This window comes from Pantherophis guttatus, chromosome 14 (genome assembly GCF_059756535.1).
Source record: "Pantherophis guttatus breed Tessera chromosome 14, ASM5975653v1, whole genome shotgun sequence".
Taxonomy (NCBI): Eukaryota; Metazoa; Chordata; class Lepidosauria; order Squamata; family Colubridae; genus Pantherophis; species Pantherophis guttatus.
The window spans coordinates 13,995,601-14,020,388 of NC_142076.1; the positions used below are offsets into that span (position 1 = coordinate 13,995,601).

Sequence of the window (24,788 nt, forward strand, 5' to 3'; positions counted from 1 at the left end):
AGGACTGCAGAAAAAACAATGGCTACCAACCTGCCTTCCATTGAGGACCTGTATACTGCACCGGTCAAAAAGACGGCTGTGAAAATATTTAGACCAATCACATCCTGGACATAAATTGTTTCAACTTCTACCCTCAAAATGACGCTATAGAGCACTGCACACCAGAACAACTAGACACAAGGACAGTTTCTTCCCGAACGCCATCACTCTGCTAAACAAATAATTCCCTCAACACTGTCAAACTAGTTACTAAGTCTGCACTACTATTAATCTTCTCATCGTTCCCACCACCCATCTCCTCCCACTTATGACTGCATGACTGTAACTTTTTTTTGTTGTTGTTTGTTTGTTTGATTTATATGCCGCCCTTCTCCGGAGACTCAGTGCGGCTTACAATGCGTTAAGCAATAAGCTTGTTGCTGGTTTCCTTACGATTAATATTGATATTGTTTCCTGATTGCTTATTTGTACCCTATGACCATCATTAAGTGTTGTACCTTATGATTCTTGACGAATGTATCTTGTCTTTTTATGTACAGAGAGCATATGCACCAAAGACAAATTCCTTGTGTGTCCTCTAACACTTGGCCAATAAAGAATTCTATTCTATTCTATTCTATTCTATTCTATTCTATTCTATTCTATTCTATTCTATTCTATTCTATTCTATTCTATTCTATTCTATTCTTCTATTCTACCCTACCCTACCCTACCCTACCCTACCCTATCCTCTATTCTTATTTCATTTACCACCCTAAATAATAACAGCCTTGGTAGTACAGGGGTTTAAGGCACCCTGTTATTAAGCTGGTTATTAAGACCAGCTGCCTGCAATTACTGCTGGTTCGAATCTCGCCAAGGCTCAAGGTTGACTCAGCCTTCCATCCTTTCTAAGGTAGGTAAATTGAGGACCCAGTTTGTGGGGGCAATAAGCTGACTTTGTATAAATATACAAAAGGATGAAGGCTATTGCTGAGCACATTGTAAGCCGCCCTGAGTCTTCGGAGAAGGGCGGCATATAAATCAAATTTTATATATATAAATTCCATTTCTTTAAGGCTCTCCCATGGATGCGCGGCAGAGACCCAAAAACCAAGGTTGACTCAGCCTTCCATCCTTCCGAGGTAGGTAAATTGAGAACCTGGATTCTGGGGGCAATAAGCTGACTTTGTAGAAACACCACTTATGGGGGGGGGGGGCAAAAGCCCTAATAAGCAGGTATATACAAAAGAATGAAGGCTATTGCTATAAGTGCATTATAAGCCGCCCTGAGTCTTCGGAGGAGCGTGCCACCTGTGGCATGCATACCATAGGTTCACCATTACAATTCTATATTCTATATTCTATAAAGATCAGAGAAATTCTCCTTTGGGCCCACCCAGGCTACCTCTGAGCCACTTATTGGTGGCCAGTTGTGTAGAAAGCAGGAAGCCACTGACCGTCCAACTGAGCATGAGGTGCATCTGTTGTTTGCCATGGGGATAAAGCCTTGAGCATGTTTGAGTTATGGGAACGATCTCACGCATGAATAAGTTCCTAAGATCTCCGTCTGCAGGAAATGGTTTTGTTCTGAGGAGCCCTTGAAACCCACGCAGTACGTCCTATCAGCGTTCTGCCCACTGATGGATTCTTCAGTAATGGAATAAAATATTCCCATTTCGAACAGGCAATCAAAAGCGACTCCGTAAAGGAAAAGCTCTTTAGAATTGCCTTTATTCTCACACAATATTATTTAACCTTGCTGGAAAATCATGGCCAGATGTGGACTTACTGAAGGTACTTCTAAAGGACCTTCCATGAAAGAGCCTTCCTCAAGGTGATCCAAGGTTCTCACCTACAAAGGTAAGAAGGAAGGAAGGCACCTGTCAGCGGTCCAGAAAAAAACCCAACTCCAAGTAAAGACTCTGTATTTTTCAAAGTTCTCTTTACTAGAATAGGTAAACTGGCACATCTGGGAGGGAGGGAGGGAGGGAGAAAAGGAAGGAAGGAAGGAAGGAAGGAAGGAAGGAAGGAAGGAAGGAAGGAAGGAAGGAAGGAGGGAGGGAGGGAGGGAGGGAGAAAAGGAAGGAAGGAAGGAGGGAGGGAGGGAGGGAGGGAGAAAAGGAAGGAAGGAAGGAAGGAAGGAAGGAAGGAAGGAAGGAAGGAAGGAGGGAGGGAGGGAGGGAGGGAGAAAAGGAAGGAAGGAAGGAGGGAGGGAGGGAGGGAGGGAGGGAGGGAGGGAGGGAGAAAAGGAAGGAAGGAAGGAAGGAAGGAAGGAAGGAAGGAAGGAAGGAAGGAAGGAGGGAGGGAGAGAGGGAAGGAAGGAAGGAAGGCAGGCAGGCAGGAAGGAAGGAAGGAAGGGAGGGAGGGAGGGAACGAGGGAGAAAAGGAGGGAAGGAAGGAAGGAGGGAGGGAGGGAGAGAGGGACGGAAGGAAGGAAGGAAGGAAGGAAGGAAGGAAGGAAGGAAGGGAGGGAGGGAGGGAGGGAGGGAGGGAGAAAAGGAAGGAAGGAAGGAGGGAGGGAGGGTGGGAGGGAGAGAGGGAAGGAAGGAAGGAAGGAAGGAAGGAAGGAAGGGGAAAAGCAAGAGTAATAGCAATAGCCCTTAGACTTATATACCGCTTTACAGTGCTTTACAGCCCTCTCTAAGTGATTTACAGAGTCAGCCTATTGCCCCCAACAATCGGGGTCCTCATTTTCTGACCTTGGAAGGATGGAAGGCTGTGTCAATGGCAACAGCAATAGCACTTAGACTTATATACTGCTTCGTAGTGCTTTTATAGCCCTCTCTAAGCTGTTTACAGAGTCAGCCTATTGCCCCCAACAATCGGGGTCCTCATTTTACCCACCTCAGAAGGACAGAAGGCTGAGTCAGCCTTGAGCCAGTGAGACTTGAACTGCCAAACTTCTGGCAGGCGGCAGTCAGCAGAAGTAGCCTGCAGTACTGCATTCTAACCACTGCGCCACCTCGGCTCTTATAAATATATCGTATATGTAAGTACCACGTGCAGAATCGCTCAAAGCACACAGGCCCCTAGAGAGAAGTCCCTTGAGGATGGGCTCCAGCACGAGTCCCAAAGTTCAGAAGACAAAAACCTCTGGTTCCGGTGACTGACCCAGATTGGATCCTGCGACGTTATCCTGGGACACGTATATTTGCCTTCATTCGTGAACATTTGGGGAACAACTAAATTTAAAAAATGCAACTCCCCGAAACAAAAGAGCCATCTGGGGAACCAACTCTCTGCGGCAGCTGGTCCGTGTTGGCAAATGCCAGGTTGGTCATTCATATCGCCGTGAACGTTCAGGCAAAGACAGACAGACAAGACGGGCTCCCGAGAGCCGTCTTCCAAAATTGCCATGTCTCTGGCCAACTTTGTGCCAGACGCGGTTTGGAACGCAGCGGAGACACCCCCCCCCCCAAAAAAAGCGCCCTCGGAGTCAGTGATGGGAAGATACGGGCACCACCAGGGCCGATCAAACAGAGTTTTTGCAACTGGAAAGCTCTTAAGACTTCCTAGACTTCAGACCGCATTAAGCAGTAAGAGCAATACGTCCTCCAGGGTTTGGAACGAAGGCTGTAAAAAACCCTAACCTTCTCCAACCAGGATCTCACGGCCTGAAGTCGCTGCGCTGAAGATATTAGCTAGCTAATAGGTGACTCTGCAGGGAGATACGCTCACATACCCACCCCGTGGAGCTTCAGCAGCAGCTGCTCAGATACCCATAAAATTTATTGCTCCGAGGCAGGCGGTGAGAGGGTCATGCCCCATTCTCCACCACTGTGATTCCTCAGACAAAGATGATTAGGGGACTGGAGGATAAAACACAAGGTTTCAGAAACTGGGTAAAGCTAAAGGTTCCCCTCGCACATATGTGCTAGTCGTTCCTGACTCTAAGGGGCGGTGCTCATCTCCGTTTCAAAGCCGAAGAGCCAGCGCTGTCCGAAGATGTCTCCGTGGTCAGGTGGCCGGCATGACTAAATACCAAAGGCACACGGAACACTGTTACCTTCCCACCAAAGGTGGTCTCTATTTTTCTACTTGCATTGTTTATGTGCTTTTGAACTGCTAGAAGCTAGGACAAGTCACGGGAGCTCACCCTGTTACGCGGCGCTAGGGATTCGAACCGCTGAACTGCCGACCTTTCGATCGACAAACTCAGCCTCTAAGCCTCTGAGCCATCGCGTCCCTTAGGAACTGGGTATGTCTAGTCTAGCAAACTGAAGGCTTAGGGAGCATATCCCGGTATTTGAGGGGCTGTCACAGAGGAGAGGACATTTGGACCTGTTCTCCAAAGTAGGTGAGGGCAGGAAAAGAAGAAACGGACGGAAGCTTATCAAAGAGAGGACCAATTTAGGGAGAAGGAGAAATTTCCTGCCGGTGAGAACAATTAGCCAGTGGAACGTCTTGCCTCCAGAAGTTGTGGAGGCTCCATCACTGGAGGCTTTTAAGTGGACAGCCATTTGTCCAAAATGGTAGAGGGTCTACTGCTTGAGCTGGGGGTTGGACTAGAAGACCTCCAAGGTCCCTTCCAACTCTGTTACATTCTGTTACATTGCTCCCCAGGGAGGGGGAATGTTGAAGAACCTATTGGCCAGTCCCACTAAAATTCAAGCCACGATTTATTTACGGTCGGTAGAGAATTTTACAGCCTCTGAAGAAGTCCACGCTTGAGTGGCGCCAGACGTCTTCTTTTCCAATAAGACGTTTAAGGAGTCCCGGTTTATTCACTGGGCATAATTTACAGCGCGGCCTCCTTAAGGAAAGCATAGTTCCTGAAAACTCTGCTTGCTTCACAGCCTTTTCCAAATGTCCCATCAATAGAGCCAATAAACGTACTGAGGAGCTTAAATTGAGGAGTTTGTGGACACGTCCCTGCCCTTTTCTCCAACCCAACTGTTCTTGTTCGCCCATCCTGCCACGGTTCAACTACCGTGTTAGTGAAGAGAAGGACCAAGAGAGAACATGATAGCAGTCTTCCAATATTTGAGGGGCTGTCCCAGAGAAGAGGGGGGGCTAACCTATTTTCCAAAGCACCCGAAGGCCAGACAAGGAATAATTTCCGCCTTGCGCACAGTCACTCACACCCTTGTCACCTCCCGACTGGACTACTGCAATGCTCTCTACATGGGGCTCCCCTTGAAAAGTACCCAGAGGCTCCAATTGGTCCAGAATGCGGCCGCGCGGGTGGTTATGGGCGCAACCCATTGTGCCTACATGACACCCCTCCTACGCAAGCTGCACTGGCTCCCAGTGGTCTTCTGGGTGCGATTCAAGGTGTTGGTCACCACCTTTAAAGCGCTCCATGGCATTGGACCTGGATACCTTCGAGACCGTGTTCTGCCACCAGTAGCCTCCCACCGGCCAGTCCGCTCCCACAGAGAGGGTCTCCTCAGGGTGCCATCGGCCAAATTATGTCGGCTGGCGACACCCAGCGGGAGGGCCTCCTCTGTGGGAGCCCCTGCCCTTTGGAATGAACTGCCCCCAGAAATTCGTAAAATCTCTGATCTCCGTGTATTTCGCTGTGCCCTCAAAACCTTGTTGTTCCGCCAGGCTGGGCTATCAAGGTAAAGATTTTAATTGGGTTTTTTTTTTTTTTTTAATTTGATTTATATGCCGCCCTTCTCCGGAGACTCAGGGCGGCTTACAGTGCATTCAGCAATAGCCTTCATCCTTTTGTATATTTATACAAAGTCAGCTTATTGCCCCCACAAACTGGGTCCTCAATTTACCTACCTTAGAAAGGATGGAAGGCTGAGTCAACCTTGAGCCTTGGAGAGATTCGAACCAGCAGTAAATTGCAGGCAGCTGTGTTAATAACAGGGTGCTTTAAACCACTGTTTAAATGGGATTTTAAAGTTGGGGTTTTAAATTAAGCCTATCATTTAATAATTTTAATTATTTTTAAATTTTGTCTGTCTTTGTGCTTTTAATCAGGCTGTACACCGCCCTGAGTCCTTCGGGAGAAGGGCGGTACAGAAATAAAATTAATAAATAAATAATAAATAAATAATGGATGGATGGAAACGGACCAAGGAGAGATTCAACCTGGAAATAAGGAGGAATTTTCTGACAGTGAGAACCATCAACCCATGGAACAGAAGTTGCCTTCAGAAGTTGTGGGAGCTTCATCCCTGGAAGTTTTCAAGAAAAGTCTGGACTGCCATCTGTCGGAAATGGTGTAGGGCCCTGATGGCGAATCTATGCCACGCGTGCTAGAAGTGGCACGCAGTGCCATCTCTCCGGGCATGCGAGCTGTTGCCCATTGTTGTTTCGGGTTCCAGCGTGCCGGACAGGTGGTCTGCACGCACGCGGGAGTGCCGGAAACCGAAAGAGTAGCCACCTGGTGCGCATGCATGCGCCAGGAAGATGATCTTCCGGTTTCAGGCACCATATGCACACCACCAGCTGGTCTTTGCGCCTGTATGCGCGCCAGAAACCGGAAGACCAGGTGGCCGGCACGCATGTAGGCGCTGAAAACCAGAAGATCACCTTCCCCCCTGCGCGCATGCACACCAGATGGCTGCTCTTCCAGTTTCCTGCACGCGCACGCACTCCCGTTTCGGCACACGGTGCCGAAAAGGTTCACCAACACTGGTGTAGAGCCTCCTGCTTGGGTGGGTGGGGGGGTTGAACTAAATGGCCTACAAGATCCCTTCCAACTCATGAGTTATCCAACTCATTCCCTAGAGTAGCCTTAAAGTTGTAAAACGTTAGTTAACTTCTTCCACAGGAGGAAAAGGAAAAAAAAGAAAATCCAGCATCTTTCCAAGAGACTGCCCCAGGCTAAATCATTGCAGCTCTTCTTTAATTTAAAATGTTATCTAATTCTGGGTTTTATTTAATTGACCAAACTGAGTAATAATTTTAATTAGCAATTTTATGATGTTCGTGTATCTATATTTTTCTTGACTGTACACCGCCTTGAGTCCTACGGGAGAAAGGCGGTATAGAAATATAATAAATAAATAAATAAATAAATAAATAAATAAATAAATAAATATTCTTCCATCCACCCTCTTCCGATGTTCACCCTAATTTAAATATCCCTAAATCTTCCGAGCCTTTTTTTTTTCCTTCACCAAGAAGGATTTAACCATTTCTATCCAGGTGGTGAGATGGAACGTAGTCGCACCACAACGTAGCGGTGTTCCATTATTTTAGGGCAGGGGTCAGCAACCTGCGGCTCTGGAGCTGCATGTGGCTCTTTCATCCCTCTGCTGCGGCTCCCTAACGCTGGTCGGCGCCACAATTTTGAGAGGAGCTTCCGATTTGGGGGGGTGGGAGCATGGAATGCCAGGAGGAGACTCTATGGCAAGGGATGAGTTTTCCAGTCGGCTCCACAATTGATAGGGCTTTGGGTTAGGACAGGTAGAAGAAAAAGGACATCGCACTAGGAGGAGACTCTTATGTTAGGGGAACCGGACTTCCGGATGGCTCCAGAATTGAACGGAGGGCTTCCGGTTAGGACCTTTTGTGGCTCTTTGAGGGTTTAAGGTTGCCGACCCCTGTCTTAGGGGCTGCCACAAAGAAGAGGGAGTCAACCTATTCTCCAAAGTACCCAAAGGCTGAACAAGAAGCAACGGATGGAAGCTTCTCAAGGAGAGAGGCAACCTAAAACTAAGGAGAAATGTTTAGATTGCAAACGGTTTGTTAAACTAGAAACAGGGTTGTTGGGTTTTTTTGTTTTTTTTTTTAATTTGATTTATATGCCGCCCTTCTCCGGAGACTCAGGGCGGCTTACAATGTGCTAAGCAATAGCCTTCATTCTTTTGTATATTTTATACAAAGTCAGCTTATTGCCCTCACAAACTGGGTCCTCATTTCACCTACCTTAGAAAGGATGGAAGGCTGAGTCAACCTTGAGCCTTGGAGAGATTCGAACCAGCAGAAATTGCAGGCAGCTGTGTTAATAACAGGGTGCACTAAACCACTGTACTATCAAGGCTCTGTTAACTGAACCTGGCTTCCCCAGAGAGTTCCGTGGTGCTGACTGGCGGTGGGTTGCTCCCAGTTCTGTCCGGTTCTTTAGAACCGGTAGTAAAAGCGGTGGGAGGCTCCACCCACCCACCTTCACGTCATAATTGGCAATCTGCACCTGCGCAAAAGCACGCGCACGCGCTGCCGTTGCAAACCAGTAGTAAAACCCTGGTACAGACAACACACAATCTAGGTGGAACCCTTTCTACTAGCAGATGGAATTTTATTTATCGGGACAGGAACTACTAGCCCTGATCGATTATGGCCTAATGCAGATGGACGATGCCAGCTTATTCAGCTATGAAGGACATCGTTTTGGTCTTATGAAATGAAAAAGAGAGTTATTGGGAGGGCAGTAGAAATCGAGGGACATTTATCTTACCACTCTCTTGATAAAAAAATAAATAAATGCGAGGACCAGTTTTATGTTCCTGGTTTTCACATGCGCTGATAGTCCATAATATATTAATTAGGATCAGCAGCCAGCGCAGTAGAGAAACAGCTTTTTAATGGAAAGAGTTTCTAATCGAAAAACAACACAATGCGTGCACACACCACAAACACATACGTCTGTCAGAAAGTTCCAGCCACAGAGAACAGTTTGAAGGACACACCTAAACACATTTGTTTGTTCTCTCTCTTTCTCTCTGCCTTGTAAACATTGCTAAATTATTATTATTATTATTATTATTATTATTATTATTGTTGTTGTTGTTGTTGTTGTTGTTGTTGTTATTATTGTTATTATTATTTCAATTTATATATTATTAAATATTATAACAGAATTTTTTTCCCCAAAAAAACATAGCCACCTAAGCTAAATAGTTACTTTTTTATGTTTTTAATCTTTTCAAGCTTTGAATTAATTTATGAACATGCACATTGATTGAATTTGAGGGCCATCAAATCCAGTCCAAATAGAAAATGATCCATTGTCTGTGTCCTTCATTCAGCCTGAAATGCAGACAGCTTTATAAAGCTTGACCGATACCACCCCTGGTTCTGCACTCAGGCTAGAATTAAAATTAATTAGAATTATCTCAAGGTTTCTTGAGCCTTTGTTCAACCCGGGATGATTTCCTTCAAAGCTTTTCAAAGCAATCTGTGCTGTAAAGATGCCGTGTTCACATTCTGTGTTAAGGCATTATATCAGGGATGAAATCCAGCAAGTTCTGACAGGTTCTGGAGAACCGGTAGCGGAAATTTTGAGCAGTTCAGAGAACCGACAAATAGCACCCCTGACCGGCCCCCAGAGTGGGGTGGGAATGGAGATTTTGTAATATCCTTCCCCCAGGAGTGGGGAGGGAATGGGGATTTTGCAGTATTCTTCCCCTGCCACGCCCACCAAGCCACACCACACCCACCAAGCCACACCCACAGAACAGGTAGTAAAAAAAATTGAATTTCACCACTGGGTTATATGATATTTGTTATTATAAGGTAAAGGTAAACATATGTGCTAGTCATTCCCGACTCTAGGGGGCAGTGCTCATCTCCGTTTCAAAGCCGAAGAGTCAACGCTGTCTGAAGACGTCTCCGTGGTCATGTGGCCAGCATGACTCAATGCCAAAAGCACACGGAACGCTGTTACCATCCCACCAAAGGTGGTCCCGATTTTTCTACTTGCATTTTTTTACGTGCTTTCAAACTGCTAGGTTGGCAGAAGCTGGGACAAGTAACGGGAGCTCACCCCGTTATGCGGCACTAAAGATTCGAACCGCTGAACTGCCGACCTTTCGATCGACAAGCTCAGCGCCTTAGCCATGAGCCACCGCGTCCTTTACATTTGTTATTGTAGTTACTTCAATAAACCGAAGTTAAGCAACCCTGGCTTAGGTGGATTGCCCTGAGAAAGTATTGATTTCTTGGACTCAAGTCTCCTTCAAGTGACATATTGCTTAAATTCCAGGTACTGTAATGATTTGGACATCAAAAGGATTTAGAGTTGACCATGGAGAAGGCTATTAAGGAGGGAGTTGGAGAACAGATGACCCCATCCAGAAATTGAAGGAAGTGTGAGAAATAAACTCAGAATAACTCCACCTTGATTTTGATGGGATAAGAGAGAAATTTGGACAGGCTTTGGAGATTTGGTTATTATACTCTACGAAAATCCAGCAATATTCCTGGATTCTTTGCGGTGCCTATTTCTGTGTTGACCTCCCTCAAAGGGTTGACACATGCCTTCAACACATACTTTCCTTCTTTGCTTGAAGCTTATCTCCAGCCCCCTCGTTTGCAACAACCTTCATTTGTCATATTCGCCACCGTTAGCACTACCCTGGATTGCTTGCAAACCATCTTTTTCGATCCCGCTCGCCCAATGGAGTTTTAACCATCCTGAAGGTTATTTGAGCTATCCTGGAGGAACAAAACACCCATATATTTTGAAGAGGACAGGACTTGCTTTTCTTCGAAGACATTTCACTTCTCATCCGAGAAGCTTCTTCTGTTCTGACTTGAATGGAAAGATCTATTATTCCTTGCAGTCATCTGGTCGTTAGTATTCTTTCTGAGAGTCACTTCGAGGTTCATCGATGCCCTCAGCGTCACTTGAATAGCGCAAATCGGTGTGGAACCTTTTTGGAACTGCTGAAAGGATTGTGTTGCAAACAGCAGATAGGCGGTGTCGTAGCCCTCCCCCTCTGCTAAAACGACGCCCCCTATCTGCTGTTAACAGCATAATCTTTTCAGCAATTCCAAAAAGGTTCCACACCCATTTGCACGACTAGGGTGACCCTGAGGGCACAGATAAAACTCCAAGTGTCCTCAATGGCTCTCAGAAAGAGTACTAACCACCAGATGGTTGCAAGGAATATATAAATCTTTCCATCCTCCACAGGGGTGAAATGCTCCCGGTTCGGACCGGATCAGGCGATCCGGTAGCGATTCTGGCAGATGGTTCGGAGAACCGGTAGCGATGGCGGCGCGAGGCTCCGCCCACTCACCCGGGTGTCGTTACTTCCTGCTTTTAAAAGGTAAAAAAAAAGGCTCTGACGATCACGCGTCACAGCTGTGATTGTCAGAGCCTTTTTTTTTTTACCTTTTAAAAGCATGTTTTTACAACCTATTCGCCCGAATGGGTTGTTACAAAAATGCTTTAAAAAAGTAAAAAAAAAAAAAAAAAGGTGGCCACACCCACCCAGTCACATTACCCCACCACCACCACCAAGCCACGCCCACAGAAACGGTAGTAACAAATTTTACATTTCACCACTGGTCCTCCGCCATTCAGTCAGAACTGAAGAAGCTTCTTGGATGGGAAGCGAAATGTCTTCAAGGAAAAAGAAAGGAAGTCCAGTTGCCTCTTGAAAAAACACCTTCGGGACAACCGCGACACGGATGTCTTTCCATAGACCAGTGATGGCTAACCTTTTTTGCCGTCGCGTGCCAAAAGCGGGAGGGAGCGCGGGGTGGTCGTGCGCCCGCGTGCCCACACCCACAATTCAATGCCTCCCCGCCCCCTGTCCCCCGCGCATGTCTGTGTGACACACACACACACACACACACTTGGCACACAATGGCAAAAAGGTTACCAGTGGGCCTGGAAGGCCCGTTTTTTGCCCTCCCCAGGCTCCAGAGGCTTTTTTGGAGCCTGGGGAGGCTGAAAACGGCCTTCCCCAACCCGCAGAGGCCCTCCGGAGGCTAGAAACAGCCCATTTCCTGACTTCCGGTGGGCTCCAAAAATCAGCTGGCCAGCGCACATATGCACACTGGAGCTGAGCTAGGGCAATGCTCACATGCCCACAGATATGGCTCCGCGTGTCACCTGTGGCACGCGTGCCACAGGTTCGCCATCGTGGCCATAGACAAAACACCCATACCGACCATTACAACCAACATAAGACTCCACATAGGCGCAAGCTCCAAAAATGCGATGGATGCCTCAACTCTCCAAGTGTGCATTTTGTGTTTAAGCCAGCTCCAGATTCAAGTCAGCATTCTTTAATGCCAAAATGATTTCTTCTCTTTTGCGGAGGCAGCTGGTGTTTGCCTGAACTTGACTTTTCAGAGAAACATTCAATGATTGATTGCCTGCTGAACTCCAATACCCACATACCAGATTTCCTGATATAATTATAGGCTATTGGAAGTTCAGCTCTGGAAATGATTTACGTAAAACTTCTGATTGGATCAGAAGTCCTGTTATTGGCTTTCCCTATATCATTATGATTAACACATTTCATAACTATTTATCCATTGTTCGGTGAGTCCCTTCCCGCCAGGACAGCTGTACATCAGATATTTTTGTTCGTTAATTATAAGGTGTTTTTGCAACAATATATATAATCTAGACATTTAATTTTTTTAAAAACGGAACGTGCACGAAGTGATCAGCAATTTTGTGTGTGTGTGTGAGTGTGTGTTTATACCCTGTTTTCCCGAAAATAAGACCTAACCAGAAAATAAGCCCTAATGCATCTTTTGGAGCAAAAATTAATATAAGACCCGGTCTTATTTTCGGGGAAACACAGTGGTAAAGGTTCCCCTCGCACATATGTGCTAGTCGTTCCCGACTCTAGGGGGTGGTGCTCATCTCTGTTTCAAAGCCGAAGAGCCAGCGCTGTCCGAAGACGTCTCCGTGGTCATGTGGCCGGCATGACTAAATGCCAAAGGTGCACAGAACACTGTTACCTTCCCACCAAAGGTGATACCTATTTTTCTACTTGCCTTTTTTACCTGCTTTCGAACTGCTAGGTTGGCAGAAGCTGGGACAAGTAATGGGAGCTCACCCCATTACGCGGCGCTAGGGATTCAAACTGAACTGCCGACCTCTTGATTGGCAAGCTCAGCGTCTTAGCCACTGAGCCACTACGTCCCCTACACACATACATATATATATCATAAATTTTAAATCTCAAAGCTATCGGCTAAACTCAAATACAGGTAGTCCTCAACTTACGACCCCAATTGAGAGCAGAATTTCTGTTGTTAAGCAAGGTGATTACTCAGTATGTCCCACCTACTTCTATGACCTTTTTTGCCATGGTTGTTAAGCAAATGACTGCAGTTGTTAAGTGAGTCCCGTGGGTCGTTAAGCAAATCAGGCTTCCCCTGCTAAGGAACTCTGGGAGTTGAAGTCCGGATTTCTTCAAGTTGACACAGCTGAGAAACACTGCTCTGGAGAAAGGAAAGCATCTCTACAAAAATCTGCTTCAAACATCCCACCCCAGTCTCATTCCGACTCTGAAATAGTTCCTCCTGCCTTCCAAATACCCTGTTTCCCCAAAAACAAGACATCCCCTGATAATAAACCCAATTGGGCTTTTGAGCGCATGTGCTAAAATAAGCCTCCCTCTGAAAATAAGCCCTCCCCAAAAATATTTAAACGCAGACCTGGAAATCAGGTAAGAGGAGCCCCATCTTGCTCCATGCGCCCCAAAATAATAAGATCTTATTTTGGGGTTCAAAAAATATAAGACAGGGTCTTATTTTCGGGAAAACACAGTAGGTCATTCCGGAAAAGGTACCACCTCAAAAGGGTCAATTCAGAGTATTCCTGTTTTGTTTAGTTCCCTTCCATTGTATTTTATTCCAGTCCAGTCCAGTCCAGTCCATTCCAATATTCTGTTCTATTCCGTTCCGTTCCGTTCTGTTCCATTCCATTCCATTTGTTCTGTTCTGTTCTGTTCTGTTCCATTCGATTCCCATTCCATTCTATTTCAATATTCTGTTCTATTCCGTTCCATTCCGTTCTGTTCTGTTCCATTCCATTTGTTCTGTTCTGTTCTGTTCTGTTCCGTTCCATTCCATTCCATTCCCATTCCATTCTATTCCAATATTCTGTTCTATTCCATTCCGTTCCGTTCCGTTCCGTTCCGTTCTGTTCTGTTCTGTTCCATTCCATTTGTTCTGTTCTGTTCTGTTCTATTCCATTCCCATTCCATTCTATTCCAATATTCTGTTCTATTCCGTTCCATTCCGTTCTGTTCTGTTCCATTTGTTCTGTTCTGTTTTGTTCCGTTACATTCGATTCCCATATTCTGTTCTATTCCATTCCATTCCGTTCTGTTCTGTTCCATTCCATTTGTTCTGATCTGTTCTATTCCATTCCGTTCCCGTTCCACTCCATTTGTTCTGTTCTGTTCTGTTCTGTTCCATTCGATTCCCATTCTATTCCGTATATTCTGTTCCGTTCTATTCTGTTCCATTCTGTTCCTATTCTATTCTATTTCTATTTCTATTTCTTCCATTCCATTCCAAGACAAAGAAGGAGAAGGGAGGAGACCTACACAATTCAGTGCATCAGCCTTTCCTCTCCCCCATCTTTTACTCTTTACCCTAAGAGACAAAGGACAACGTGGCTCTTGCCGAGTCTCATCACACCATGCCCTGGGTCACCACAAAGATCAGCTCTGATTCAATAGGGAGCTTTAAGCCTGATGAAAGCTCCATTATGAAGAGCATCCTGAATTGCAAAAGGCCGGCAAAACTACAAAGAAAGCAAGATTCTGTTTTCTCCTTCTAAGGGGGTCATCCTGTCCATCAACCCCGCCTTCCCGGGCTCCAGCCCAGAACAATGGGTTTAAATGACAGGAAGGAGGCCTGCCACCGAATTTTAGGAAAAAAGCTTGCTAATGGTAGATATTAAAGGGGACAGCGGTGGCTCAGTAGCTAAGACGCTGAGCTTGCCGATCGAGAGGTCGGCAGTTCAGTTCGAATCCCTAAGTGCCGCGTAACGGGGTGAGCTCCTGTGACTTGTCCCGGCTTCTGCCAACCTAGCAGTTTGAAAGCATGTAAAAAATGCAAGTAGAAAAATAGGGACCACCTTTGGTGGGAAGGGAACAGTGTTCCGTGCGCCTTTGGCATTGAGTCATGCCAGCCACATGACCACGGAGACGTCTTCGGACAGCGCTGGCTCTTCGGCTTTGAAATGGAGAATAGCACCGCCCCCTAGAGTCAGGAACGACTAGCACATATGTGCGAGGGGAACCTTTACCTTTACCTTAAGGCGTGCCTGTTTGATGACATCACCAAATTGTATGTAAAAACATCACCGCGGGAGTAATCATCCCTGATTGTTAGCATGCGACAAATCCCCTCTTTTGAAAAATACTAGCAGAAACAGAAGGCATAGAATAGATCGCGCACGTGTTTGTAAAATAAATGTTAACCTTCAGAAAGAAACGGTGATTAAAGAATCGTTCAATGTTATGACACAAAAACCGCAGGGAAAGAAAACTTCTTCCACATTAAAACCTTTTCTTACCTCAATCAGCTTCCTTTCATAAGAGTTTGCGCGCTCCTCATTGTTTTCCACTTGCTTTTGTTCGGGAATAGAGAATTCACTATCTGCGTTCCAAAGATTTGGCAAGACTGGAAGCAAAAATAAAACACAGGCTGCCATCAGTAAAGAGCGATGGGTTTGATTTTCGGATTTTTCATGAGATCGATCCATTTTTACCTTTAGGAACGCCCATCGAAATGTGTAATTCCGAGCCCAAAGTCGTATGCTCAAAAGATTCTGACTACAGGTAGTCCTCCACTTACGACGGTTCATTTAGTGACTGTTCCAAGTTACGACATCAGGGAAAGAAGTGACGTACGACAATTTTTCACATTTAAGACCATGAAATGTAAAATTGGTTACGACCGGGCGTGGCTTGGTGGTGGTGGTGGGGGTAATGTGACTGAGTGGGCGTGGCCAACTTTTCAAAACTTTTCAAAGCATTTTTTCTAATGTTTTGAAAAGCCTCTCTGAAGATCAGGCAACACAGCTGGGATCGTCAGAGACTTTTCAAAGCATTTTTTTTACCACCTCTTCGGCCAAAGAGGTTGTAGAAAAAATGCTTTGAAAAGTTTTTTTTTTTTTTTAAAAAGCCTCTGATGATTGTGCGGCTGAGCTGGGCATGGGGGAGGGGGGCGCGCAGGGATTTTTGCTACCGGTTCTCCGAACCACCCGCTGCCATCGCTACCGGATCGGGTGATCCGGTCCGAACCGGGAGCATTTCACCCCTGCAAGAAGTTGTCTTCCTTTTTCAAGTTGAACCAAGCCAAAAGAAACAGCGGGGGTGCTAAAAAAAAAAAAAATCAGTTTGCTTAACCGAGACCAACAATAACGACAACCAAAATCCCTCCTCCTTTGCTATAGCTTAAAGCGATGAACTCAGCGGTGGCTGTGTTTACAGTATATTATGTGCTTAACCAGATTGCTGAATTAACCCATTTGCAGGGCTTACACAGTGCATCAAATCATACTTCAACCAAATGCCCTAGATTCTCGCACAAGACGGTAATTCACACACAGAGAGAAAGAGAGCTGAGAGCCGAAGTTAAAACTAATCACATTCAGCGTGATTTTTTTGTTTGTTTATTTGTTTTGGTCATGGTTGTGTATTCTGTGAAGACGAGAACTCTGTAGGGGCACGTGCATTAGACAGAAAGGTGTTTTTTATTATTATTATTCTGTTTGCAAGGAGAGAGGGAAAAAAAATCCCAAAACAAAGGAAGGAAAATATATGCTGGTTAAGGGAAGATAAAATGGCAAGGCTGATTCCCTGAATAGCCCCACTCGCCGCTGGCAACCAGCTCAATATTTCAGATAAAACAGCAGCTAAGCAGCCAGCCATGAATTAGCTTACAAGTTCTCTCCAAAAAAATGGAGCAAATTGAAGCCCCCGAATAGAGAATTTCTCATCTCCACCTCCAGAGATAAGAAAGGCCTAGAAGTTTTTGTATACTTTTGTAGGCCTTCAAACCTGCTTCAATCACGTCAACTCTGAATGTCTCAAAATCCCCAAAAATCCATCACTTTGGGATGAAAACCAGGCAAGACCAATGCGACTTTATGAAGAATGTCAATAGTAAACTTAAAGATAATCCAATAATAAAAATTAAATCATCATAATCCCTCTTTCCTTCCTCCCTCCCTCCCTCCGCCTTCCTTCCAACTATCCTTCCTTCTTTAAATATCTATAGTTAGATTTCCTTCCTTCCGCCTTCCTTCCTTCCTTCTTCCCTCTCTCCTTTCCTTCCTCCTTCCCTCCTTCCTCCATCTTCCTTCCTTCCTTCTTTGAATATCTAGCTAGATTTCCTTCCTTCCTCCCTCCCTCCCTGCATCTCCTTCCTTCCTCCCTCCCTCCTCCCTCCATCTCCTTCCCTCCCTTCCTCTATCTCCTTCCTCCTTCCATCTTCCCTCCTTCCTTCTTTGAATATCTATAGCTAGATTTCCTTCCTTCCTTTTCCTTGCTTCATCCCTCCCTACATCTCCTTCCTTCCTCCATCCCTCCTTCCTCCATCTTCTTTCCTTCCTCCCTCCCTCTATCTCCTTCTTCCTTCTCTCCTTCCTCCATCTTCCTTCCTTCCTCCCTCTATCTCCTTCCTCCTTCTTCTATCTCCTTCCTCCTTCCCTCCTTCCTCATTCTTCCTTCCTTCCTCCCTCTATCTCCTTCGTCTTTCCCTCCTTCCTCAATCTTCCTTCCTTCCTTCCTCCCTCCCTCTATCTCCTTCCTCCTTCCCTCCTTCCTCAATCTTCCTTCCTTCTTTGAATATCTATAGCTAGATTTCCTTCCTTCCTTCCTTCATCCCCCCCTACATCTCCTCCCTCCCTCCCTCCTCCCTCCATCTCCCTTCCTTCCTTCCTTCCTTCCTTCCTCCCTCCCTTCCTTCCTTCCTTTCATCCCTCCCTTCCTCCCTTCCCAAACAAAGCAGCCATCTACCTTTTCCCTCCTCTTTTAGGTATGTCTATAGATCTCTTGGACCCATTCTTGAAAAAAAATACAAAGTTTGAGGACCAAAACATTCTTTGTCAGCAGGCCAAGTGTAAGTATTAAATCCAAACCAGGAGAGCATACAGATCATTCACTCTCAGGCTACCTGTGTCAGTCTCACAGGGTTAAGCAGATAAGAATCACACACAGATGAGCCAATTCCACTTCACTGTAAGGAGACATTGGCAGGATCTTGCCAGTTTGAAAGCCCAGTGCTCTCCCTGCCTCCTATGCAGCTCAAGAAACTAGGGAGGGTCCCTCCTGATCCTCTTCTCTCCACCCATTTATGCAGCTGCGGCCTATGCAGTCTCTTATCTCCCCGTTCCCTTGGCAGCATCTTTTCGTTCAGTCACCCAAGGTCTTTCTCACGTGCCATGACAATCTGGAAGCTTCGTTGCCTACATTGTACATTGAAACTCGATTTAAAACTGTACTAACAAACAGACCGAAGGCAGTGCCAAACTTAAGCAAATGTACTTTGTTTTTGCAGCTGCTGGTTTGGTTCCAAGCCAAATCGCTCAGCTAGCGGCGTGAAGGTTTCAGTGGGAAGCACTGACAGCTAACACGCAATATGTATGCGCACACACTCAGTGGTGGGATTCAAAATTTTTTGACTACCGGTTCTGTGGGCGGTGGGCGTGATGTGGCTTGGTGGGCGTGGCAGGGGAAGGATACGGCAAAATCTCCATTCCCACCCCACTCCAGGGGAAGGATACTGCAAAATCCCCATTCCCACCCCACTCCAGGGGAAGGATACTGCAAAATCTCCATTCCCACCCCACTCCAGGGGAAGGATACTGCAAAATCTCCATTCCCACCTCACTCCAGGGGAAGGATACTGCAAAATCCCCATTCCCACCTCACCCCAGGGGAAGGATACTGCTAAATCTCCATTCCCTCCCCACTCCAGGGGAAGGATACTGCAAAATCTTCATTCCCACCCCACTCCAGGGGAAGGATACTGCAAAATCTCCATTCCCACTCCACTCCTGGGAGAAGGATATTGCAAAATCCTCATTCCCTCCCCACTCCTGGGGGAAGGGTATTGCAAAATCTCCATTCCCACCCCACTCTGGGGCCAGCCAGAGGTGGTATTTGCCGGTTCTCCGAACTACTCAAAATTTCCACTACTGGTTCTCCAGAACCTGTCAGAACCTGCTGAATGGACCCCCTGCACACAGTCCTCTCACCCTTTTCCTTGTGCAGGTAGGGAGTGGGCTTCTGAATAAACACAAATATCACCCCATGGTCTGAACGGATCCTAGGTACCGAGGCAGAACCGAATTAATTCTGGCTAAACAAAAGAAGGTCAAATCAGCTGGACGACACTAGAAACAAAGCTTCCCCCAAAATTCCCACCGCATAAAATTATAAAGCTGCCCAAAACTGCCAAGGAAGAGTGGTTTCCCTTTGGCTCCATACAGAAAACAAAACTGCTCCATGCCATTGATGTCTCAGGAGCCGAAGAGGACCTTGGGAGCAAGACATTCAGGAACTCCAAAAAAGCATCTGGTGGACCTCAGATAAAATAATTGGCAAACAAAAATGGAAAATACGAACACTGCAAGGTACATTTGTCTCACTCCTGCAAAATTCTTTACTTTTATTAGCAATAGCACTTAGATATATATACCGCTTCATAGTGCTTTAGAAAAGGAAGGAAGGCAGGAAGGAAGGAATACCGCTTCTCAGTGCTTTACAGCCCTCTCTAAGCGGTTTACAGAGCCAGCCTATTGCCTCCAACAATCTGGGTCCTCATTTTACCGACCTCGGATGGATGGGAGGGTGAGTCAGCCTTGAGCCTGTGTGATTTGAAATGCAGATTTAGCCTGCAATATTGCATTCTAACCACTATGCCATAAAGGAAGGAAGGAAGGAAGGAAGGAAGGAAGGAAGGAAGGAAGGAAGGAAGGAAGGAAGGAAGGAAGGAAGGAAGGAAGGAAGGAAGGAAGGAAGGAAGGAAGGAAGCTCTCTAAGCGGTTTACAGAGTCAGCCTCTTGCCCCCAACAATCTGGGTCCTCATTTTACCCACCTCGGAAGGATGGAAGTCTGAGTCCAACCTTGAGCCTGGTGAGATTTGAACTGCCAAACTGCAGGCAGCCGGCAGTCAGCAGAAGTAGCCTGCAGTACAGCACTCTAACCACTGCGCCACCAGAGCTCCTAATAGCAATAGCACTTAGACTTACATACCACTTCACAGTGATTTACAGCCCTCTCTAACCGTTTTACAGAGTCAGCCTCTCGCCCCCAACAATCTGGGTCCTCATTTTACCCACCTCGGAAGGATGGAAGGATGAGTCCAACCTTGAGCTGGTCAGGATTGAACTCCTGGCTCACCTGATGAGATTTGAACTACCAAATTGCAGGCAGCCGGCAGGCAGCAGAAAGTAGCCTGCAGTACTGCACTCTAACCACTGCGCCACCACGGCTCTTATTCTTAGATGAAGAAATTTGTCTAAGGAAATACTAGGTGAGAAGGCTTCTTCAACGACCTTTTAAGCAGAGACACAAAACTGTTTATGTAAGCCCAGACAAACAATCTCCTCAACATTAGCCTCCTCTTCAAAGATTAAAAGTTGTGAATCCCACATAAACCTGCTGGAGGTGGGAGAAAAGGTTCAGCTGGAGAGGTGGAGGTCTCCTCAGGAAGCTAGAAAGAGCAGAAAGGGAGAACTGTTCCAGCTTGTTTTCTAAACAGTTTCCCCCCCCCCCCACCATGTTTTTGATGGGCCACCCACCTCAATGGCAGCTATTTTGAGAGAAGACCCACAGCATGCTCTCAGCGTATCAAGAGCCAAGAGTTGGAGATACAGGAAGATACTTTTGAAAGGGAGACAGTGGCTTGGGCAGAAATTTTGGAAACTAGTTTAGTTTAGTTAGTTTAGTTTATTATATTTGTATACCGCCCTTCTCCCGAGGGACTCAGAGCGGTGAACAGCCGTGGTAAAAAACAATGTACAACAAAAATTAAAAGCTTATTAAAATAATTCAATCATTCGGCCAAATTTAAAACATCCAACTAAGATCATTTTAAAATCCCTATCAAAACCCAATTTAAAAAACCTTTATCCTGTCGGTCCAGCTTGCTGGAATAATAGGGTCTTTAGAGCGCGACGGAAGGCACGGAGGTCGGGGATCCTTCGTATGTCCGGGGGCAGTTCATTCCATAGGGCTAGGGCCCCCACAGAGAAGGCTCTTCCCCTGGGGGTCGCCAGCCTACACTGTTTGGCTGACGGCACCCTGAGGAGACCCCCTCTGTGGGAGCGTATTGGTCAGTGGGAGGCAATCGGTGGCAGAATGCGGTCCTGTAGATAACCAGGTCCTAAGCCATGGAGCGCTTTAAAGGTGGTAACCAACATCTTGAAGCGCATCCGGAAGACCACCGGGAGTCAGTACAGCTCGCGCAAGATGGATGTTACATGGGAGCAACGAGTCGTCCCCATTATTACTCGCGCGGCTGCATTCTGGACCAGCTGGAGCCTCCGGGTGCTCCTCAAGGGGAGCCCCATGTAGAGAGCATTACAATAGTCCAGCCGGGAAGTGACGAGGGCGTGAGTGACTAGGCAATGTAAGAGGGTAGAGATGGGAGAAATACCTAGATTGAATAGCCAAGAAGTAGATGCAGACAGAGATAAAGATCCAAGAGAGGAATATGGGAGGCAAGTCAAAAAAAAAAAAAGCATAGCAATGAAAGTATTGAAGCGGGCAAGAGACGATGGATAGATGATTTCTCTTTTTTGTAGTTGTTTTGTTTTGCTTTGCTTTTTCTCTCTCTTTCCCTTCTTTTTTAGATAAGTGACATGACTAGAAGTTAGGTAGGATAGAAACAAAACATCTTTTAATAAAGGGTGACATGATTAAAAGTTAGAATAAGAGATAGAAATAAGAGAAAGGAGGAATATTAGTGTATACACTTTTATATAATAAAAGCAATAAAGGAGAAGGGGACGGCAGAGGAGAAGATGGTTACATGGCTAAACATTTTTATGTTTTTTATTGTTTTAATAGTTTTTGGTGTTTAAAGATGTCTATGGAGATTCAAGTCAGGTGTTTTTTTTCCAAGAGACAACTGGGTTTTCCTGGTTCTTCTTGAAAGACATTTCACTTCCCATCCAAGAAGCTTCTTTAGCTCTCACTGGATGATGGTGGGGAATGGAAGGATTTATATTCTTTGCAGACAGCTGGTCATTTGCATCCTTTTAGCGAGTCCTTGATGCCACGTGAGGATTTATCTGTGTCCTTCCATTCCCCACCATCCAAGTCAAGAGCTGAAGAAGCTTCTTGGATGAGAAGCGAAACGTCTTCAAAGAAAAACCAGAAAGTCCAGTTGCCTCTTGAAGAAGCACCTTTGGGAGTGTTTAAATGTTTTTTTAAAAAATATATTTAACAGGGATAAAAGAAATATATATCGGTTCTAGAATTCCTACAATATTTGTGAACGAAGAGATATCATAACAATCCGTGTTATGCTGAGACACGTCCTGCCCCCATATTAAGTCCCAGAAGCATGATATCTTAAATTCTCTTTGTCTTTCAATAATGCAGGAGGAGAAAAAAAGATGCTAATTATCTAATTGATTAACCACCAAATGCTACTCATTAATTAATTACTAGTCACCTACTAATTTTGATGGAGAAGGGCCGCTAATGAAAATCTCTACGCCGATGGATCTAGCATTCTGAAGGACAGACAAAAGGATGAGGCTAGCTGACAGATTCAAAACACGTAATTCTATTATCTAAACATCTACAAGAACTTGCGAAATTAAAAAAAAAAACAAAACAGAAAAACTGCTCTATTGACTTTCAATTCAACGTTTCTGTAATGGTATGTGGGAATGACCTTGAAAGACAAAAGGAACAAATGCTACCTAGGTAACATTCAGATAAAAGGTGTGAGAGCCTGCAGCTGCATAACAGGCAGAGAAAGAAACATAGAAAGGGCGTAGTCTTAATTTACCAGGCTGTAAAAAGAGATGGCGGGAGATTTGTACTTTCGGACTGTAGATTTCTGCCTATAGGTGAGCAACAATAGAGAAACTACTCTGAGACAATCCTCTTGTCCTCCTTGCAAATGACGTTAATCCAGTGGTGAAATCCAATTTTTTTTTTTTTTTACAACCGGTTCTGTGGACATGGCTTGCTGGGCATGGCAGGGGAAGGATACTGCAAAATCTCCATTCCCACCCTACTCCAGGGGAAGGACATTGCAAAATCTCCATTCCCACCCCACTCTGGAGCCAGCCAGAGGTGGTATTTGCCGGTTCTCCGAACTACTCAAAATTTCTGCTACCGGTTCTCCGAACTGCTCAAAACCTCCACTACCGGTTTTCCGGAACATGTCAGAACCTGCTGGATTTCATCCCTGTGTTAATCTTTCCAGACTAAAGCCCAATCTGCATAACTATTAGACATATGAGGGGTCTTTGGTGGCTTTCTTGCAGATGGTTCATCAACCAAACTATCTTGACAGACTTGAACATTGGGAGCTATCTAACAAAATGAAAATCAATGGTGAAAAAAAGAAAGTTCTACATCTAGGCAAGAAAGACAAAATGCACAGGTACAGTATATGTGGTACCTTGCTCAATAGTAGTAACTGTGAGAGGGATCTTGGACAATCATTTGTCCAAGTGGACACCATTTAGATATGAGCCAGCAGTGTTGCAGCAGCTGCCAAAAAAGCCAACACAGTTCTAGGCTGCATAAACAGAAGGATAGAATCAAGATCACGTGAAATGTTAATACCATTTTATAAGGCCACACTTGGAATCCTGCATTCAGTTTTTGTCACCATGATGTAAAAAAGATGTGGAGACTCTAGAAAGAGTGCAGAGAAGAGCAACAAAGACGATGAGGGGACTGGAGGCTCAAACATATGAAGAACGGTTGCTGGAACTGGATAAGTCTAGTCTTATGAAAAGAAGGACCAGGGGTGACATGATAGCAATGTTCCACTATCTCAGGGGCTGCCACAAAGAAGAAGGGAGTCAAGCTATTCTCCAAAGCACCTGAGGGCAGGACAAGAAGCAATGGGTGGAAAATAATCAAGGAGAGAAGCAACTTAAAACTAAGGAGAAACTTCCTGACAGTTAGAACAATTCATCAGTAGAACAACTTGTCTCCAGAAGTTGTAAATGTGCCAACACCAGAAGTTTTTAAGAAGAGATTGGACAATCATTTGTCTGAAGTGGTGTAGGGTTTCCTGCCTAAGCAGGGGGTTGGACTAGAAGACCTCCAAGGTCCCTTCCAACTCTTCTATTCTGTTCTGTTCTGTTCTGTTCTGTTCTACTCTGTTCTACTCTACTCTACTCTACTCTACTCTACTCTACTCTACTCTACTCTACTCTACTCTCTTCTGTTCTATTCTAAACTAGGTAACATCTAGATAAAAATTAGGGATGTTACCTAGCTTGGGTAATGAAATGCCTGCAAGAAAACCACCAAGCTTGGAGAAGCACCAAGGACCCCTTATTTCAACCCTGAGCTACAAACATTCTTCTTTCCTTTCCTATTAGTCATATCCTGTGTGTTAGGTGCAAAGAATCAGGGACACACATAAAGCTGCAGCATAGATGATTTAACTGAAGCCTATAGATTAGAATCTAGATCAGGACTAACTGGTTGCTAGATAAGGGTCAACAGACTTCAAGGGAGCTCAACTTGGGTCTCTTGTGGCAGTGCAAGGACTCTAAACTGATGAGATGTTTAACTCCACCCTCCCAGCTTGCTGGACTTGGGTCTCTTGTGGCAATGCACGGACTCTAAACTAATAACACATTTAACTCCACCCTCCCAGCTTGCCGGACTTGGGTCTCTTGTGGCAATGCACGGACTCTAAACTAATAACACATTTAACTCCACCCTCCCAGCTTACTGGATTTGGGTCTCTTGTGGCAATGCACGGACTCTAAATTAATAATACATTTAACTCCACTCTCCCAGCTTGCTGGACTTGGGTCTCTTGTGGCAATGCACAGACTCTAAACTAATAACACATTTAACTCCACCCTCCCAGTTTACTGGATTTGGGTCTCTTGTGGCAATGCACGGACTCTAAATTAATAATACATTTAACTCCACCCTCCCAGCTTGCTGGACTTGGGTCTCTTGTGGCAA

At 45.5% G+C, this 24,788-nt stretch overlaps 1 protein-coding gene across 2 annotated transcripts in view; it reads right to left on the bottom strand.

The window, feature by feature from the left end:
* SNX29 (sorting nexin 29) overlaps positions 1-24,788 on the bottom strand; it is a 181,904-nt gene that overhangs the window by 114,319 nt on the left and 42,797 nt on the right. For both annotated transcript variants that reach the window (XM_087878406.1, XM_060692920.2), the window contains exon 15: positions 15,170-15,276. In XM_087878406.1, the coding sequence (XP_087734532.1) occupies positions 15,170-15,276 (107 nt within the window). The remainder of the gene's footprint in view (positions 1-15,169; positions 15,277-24,788) is intronic.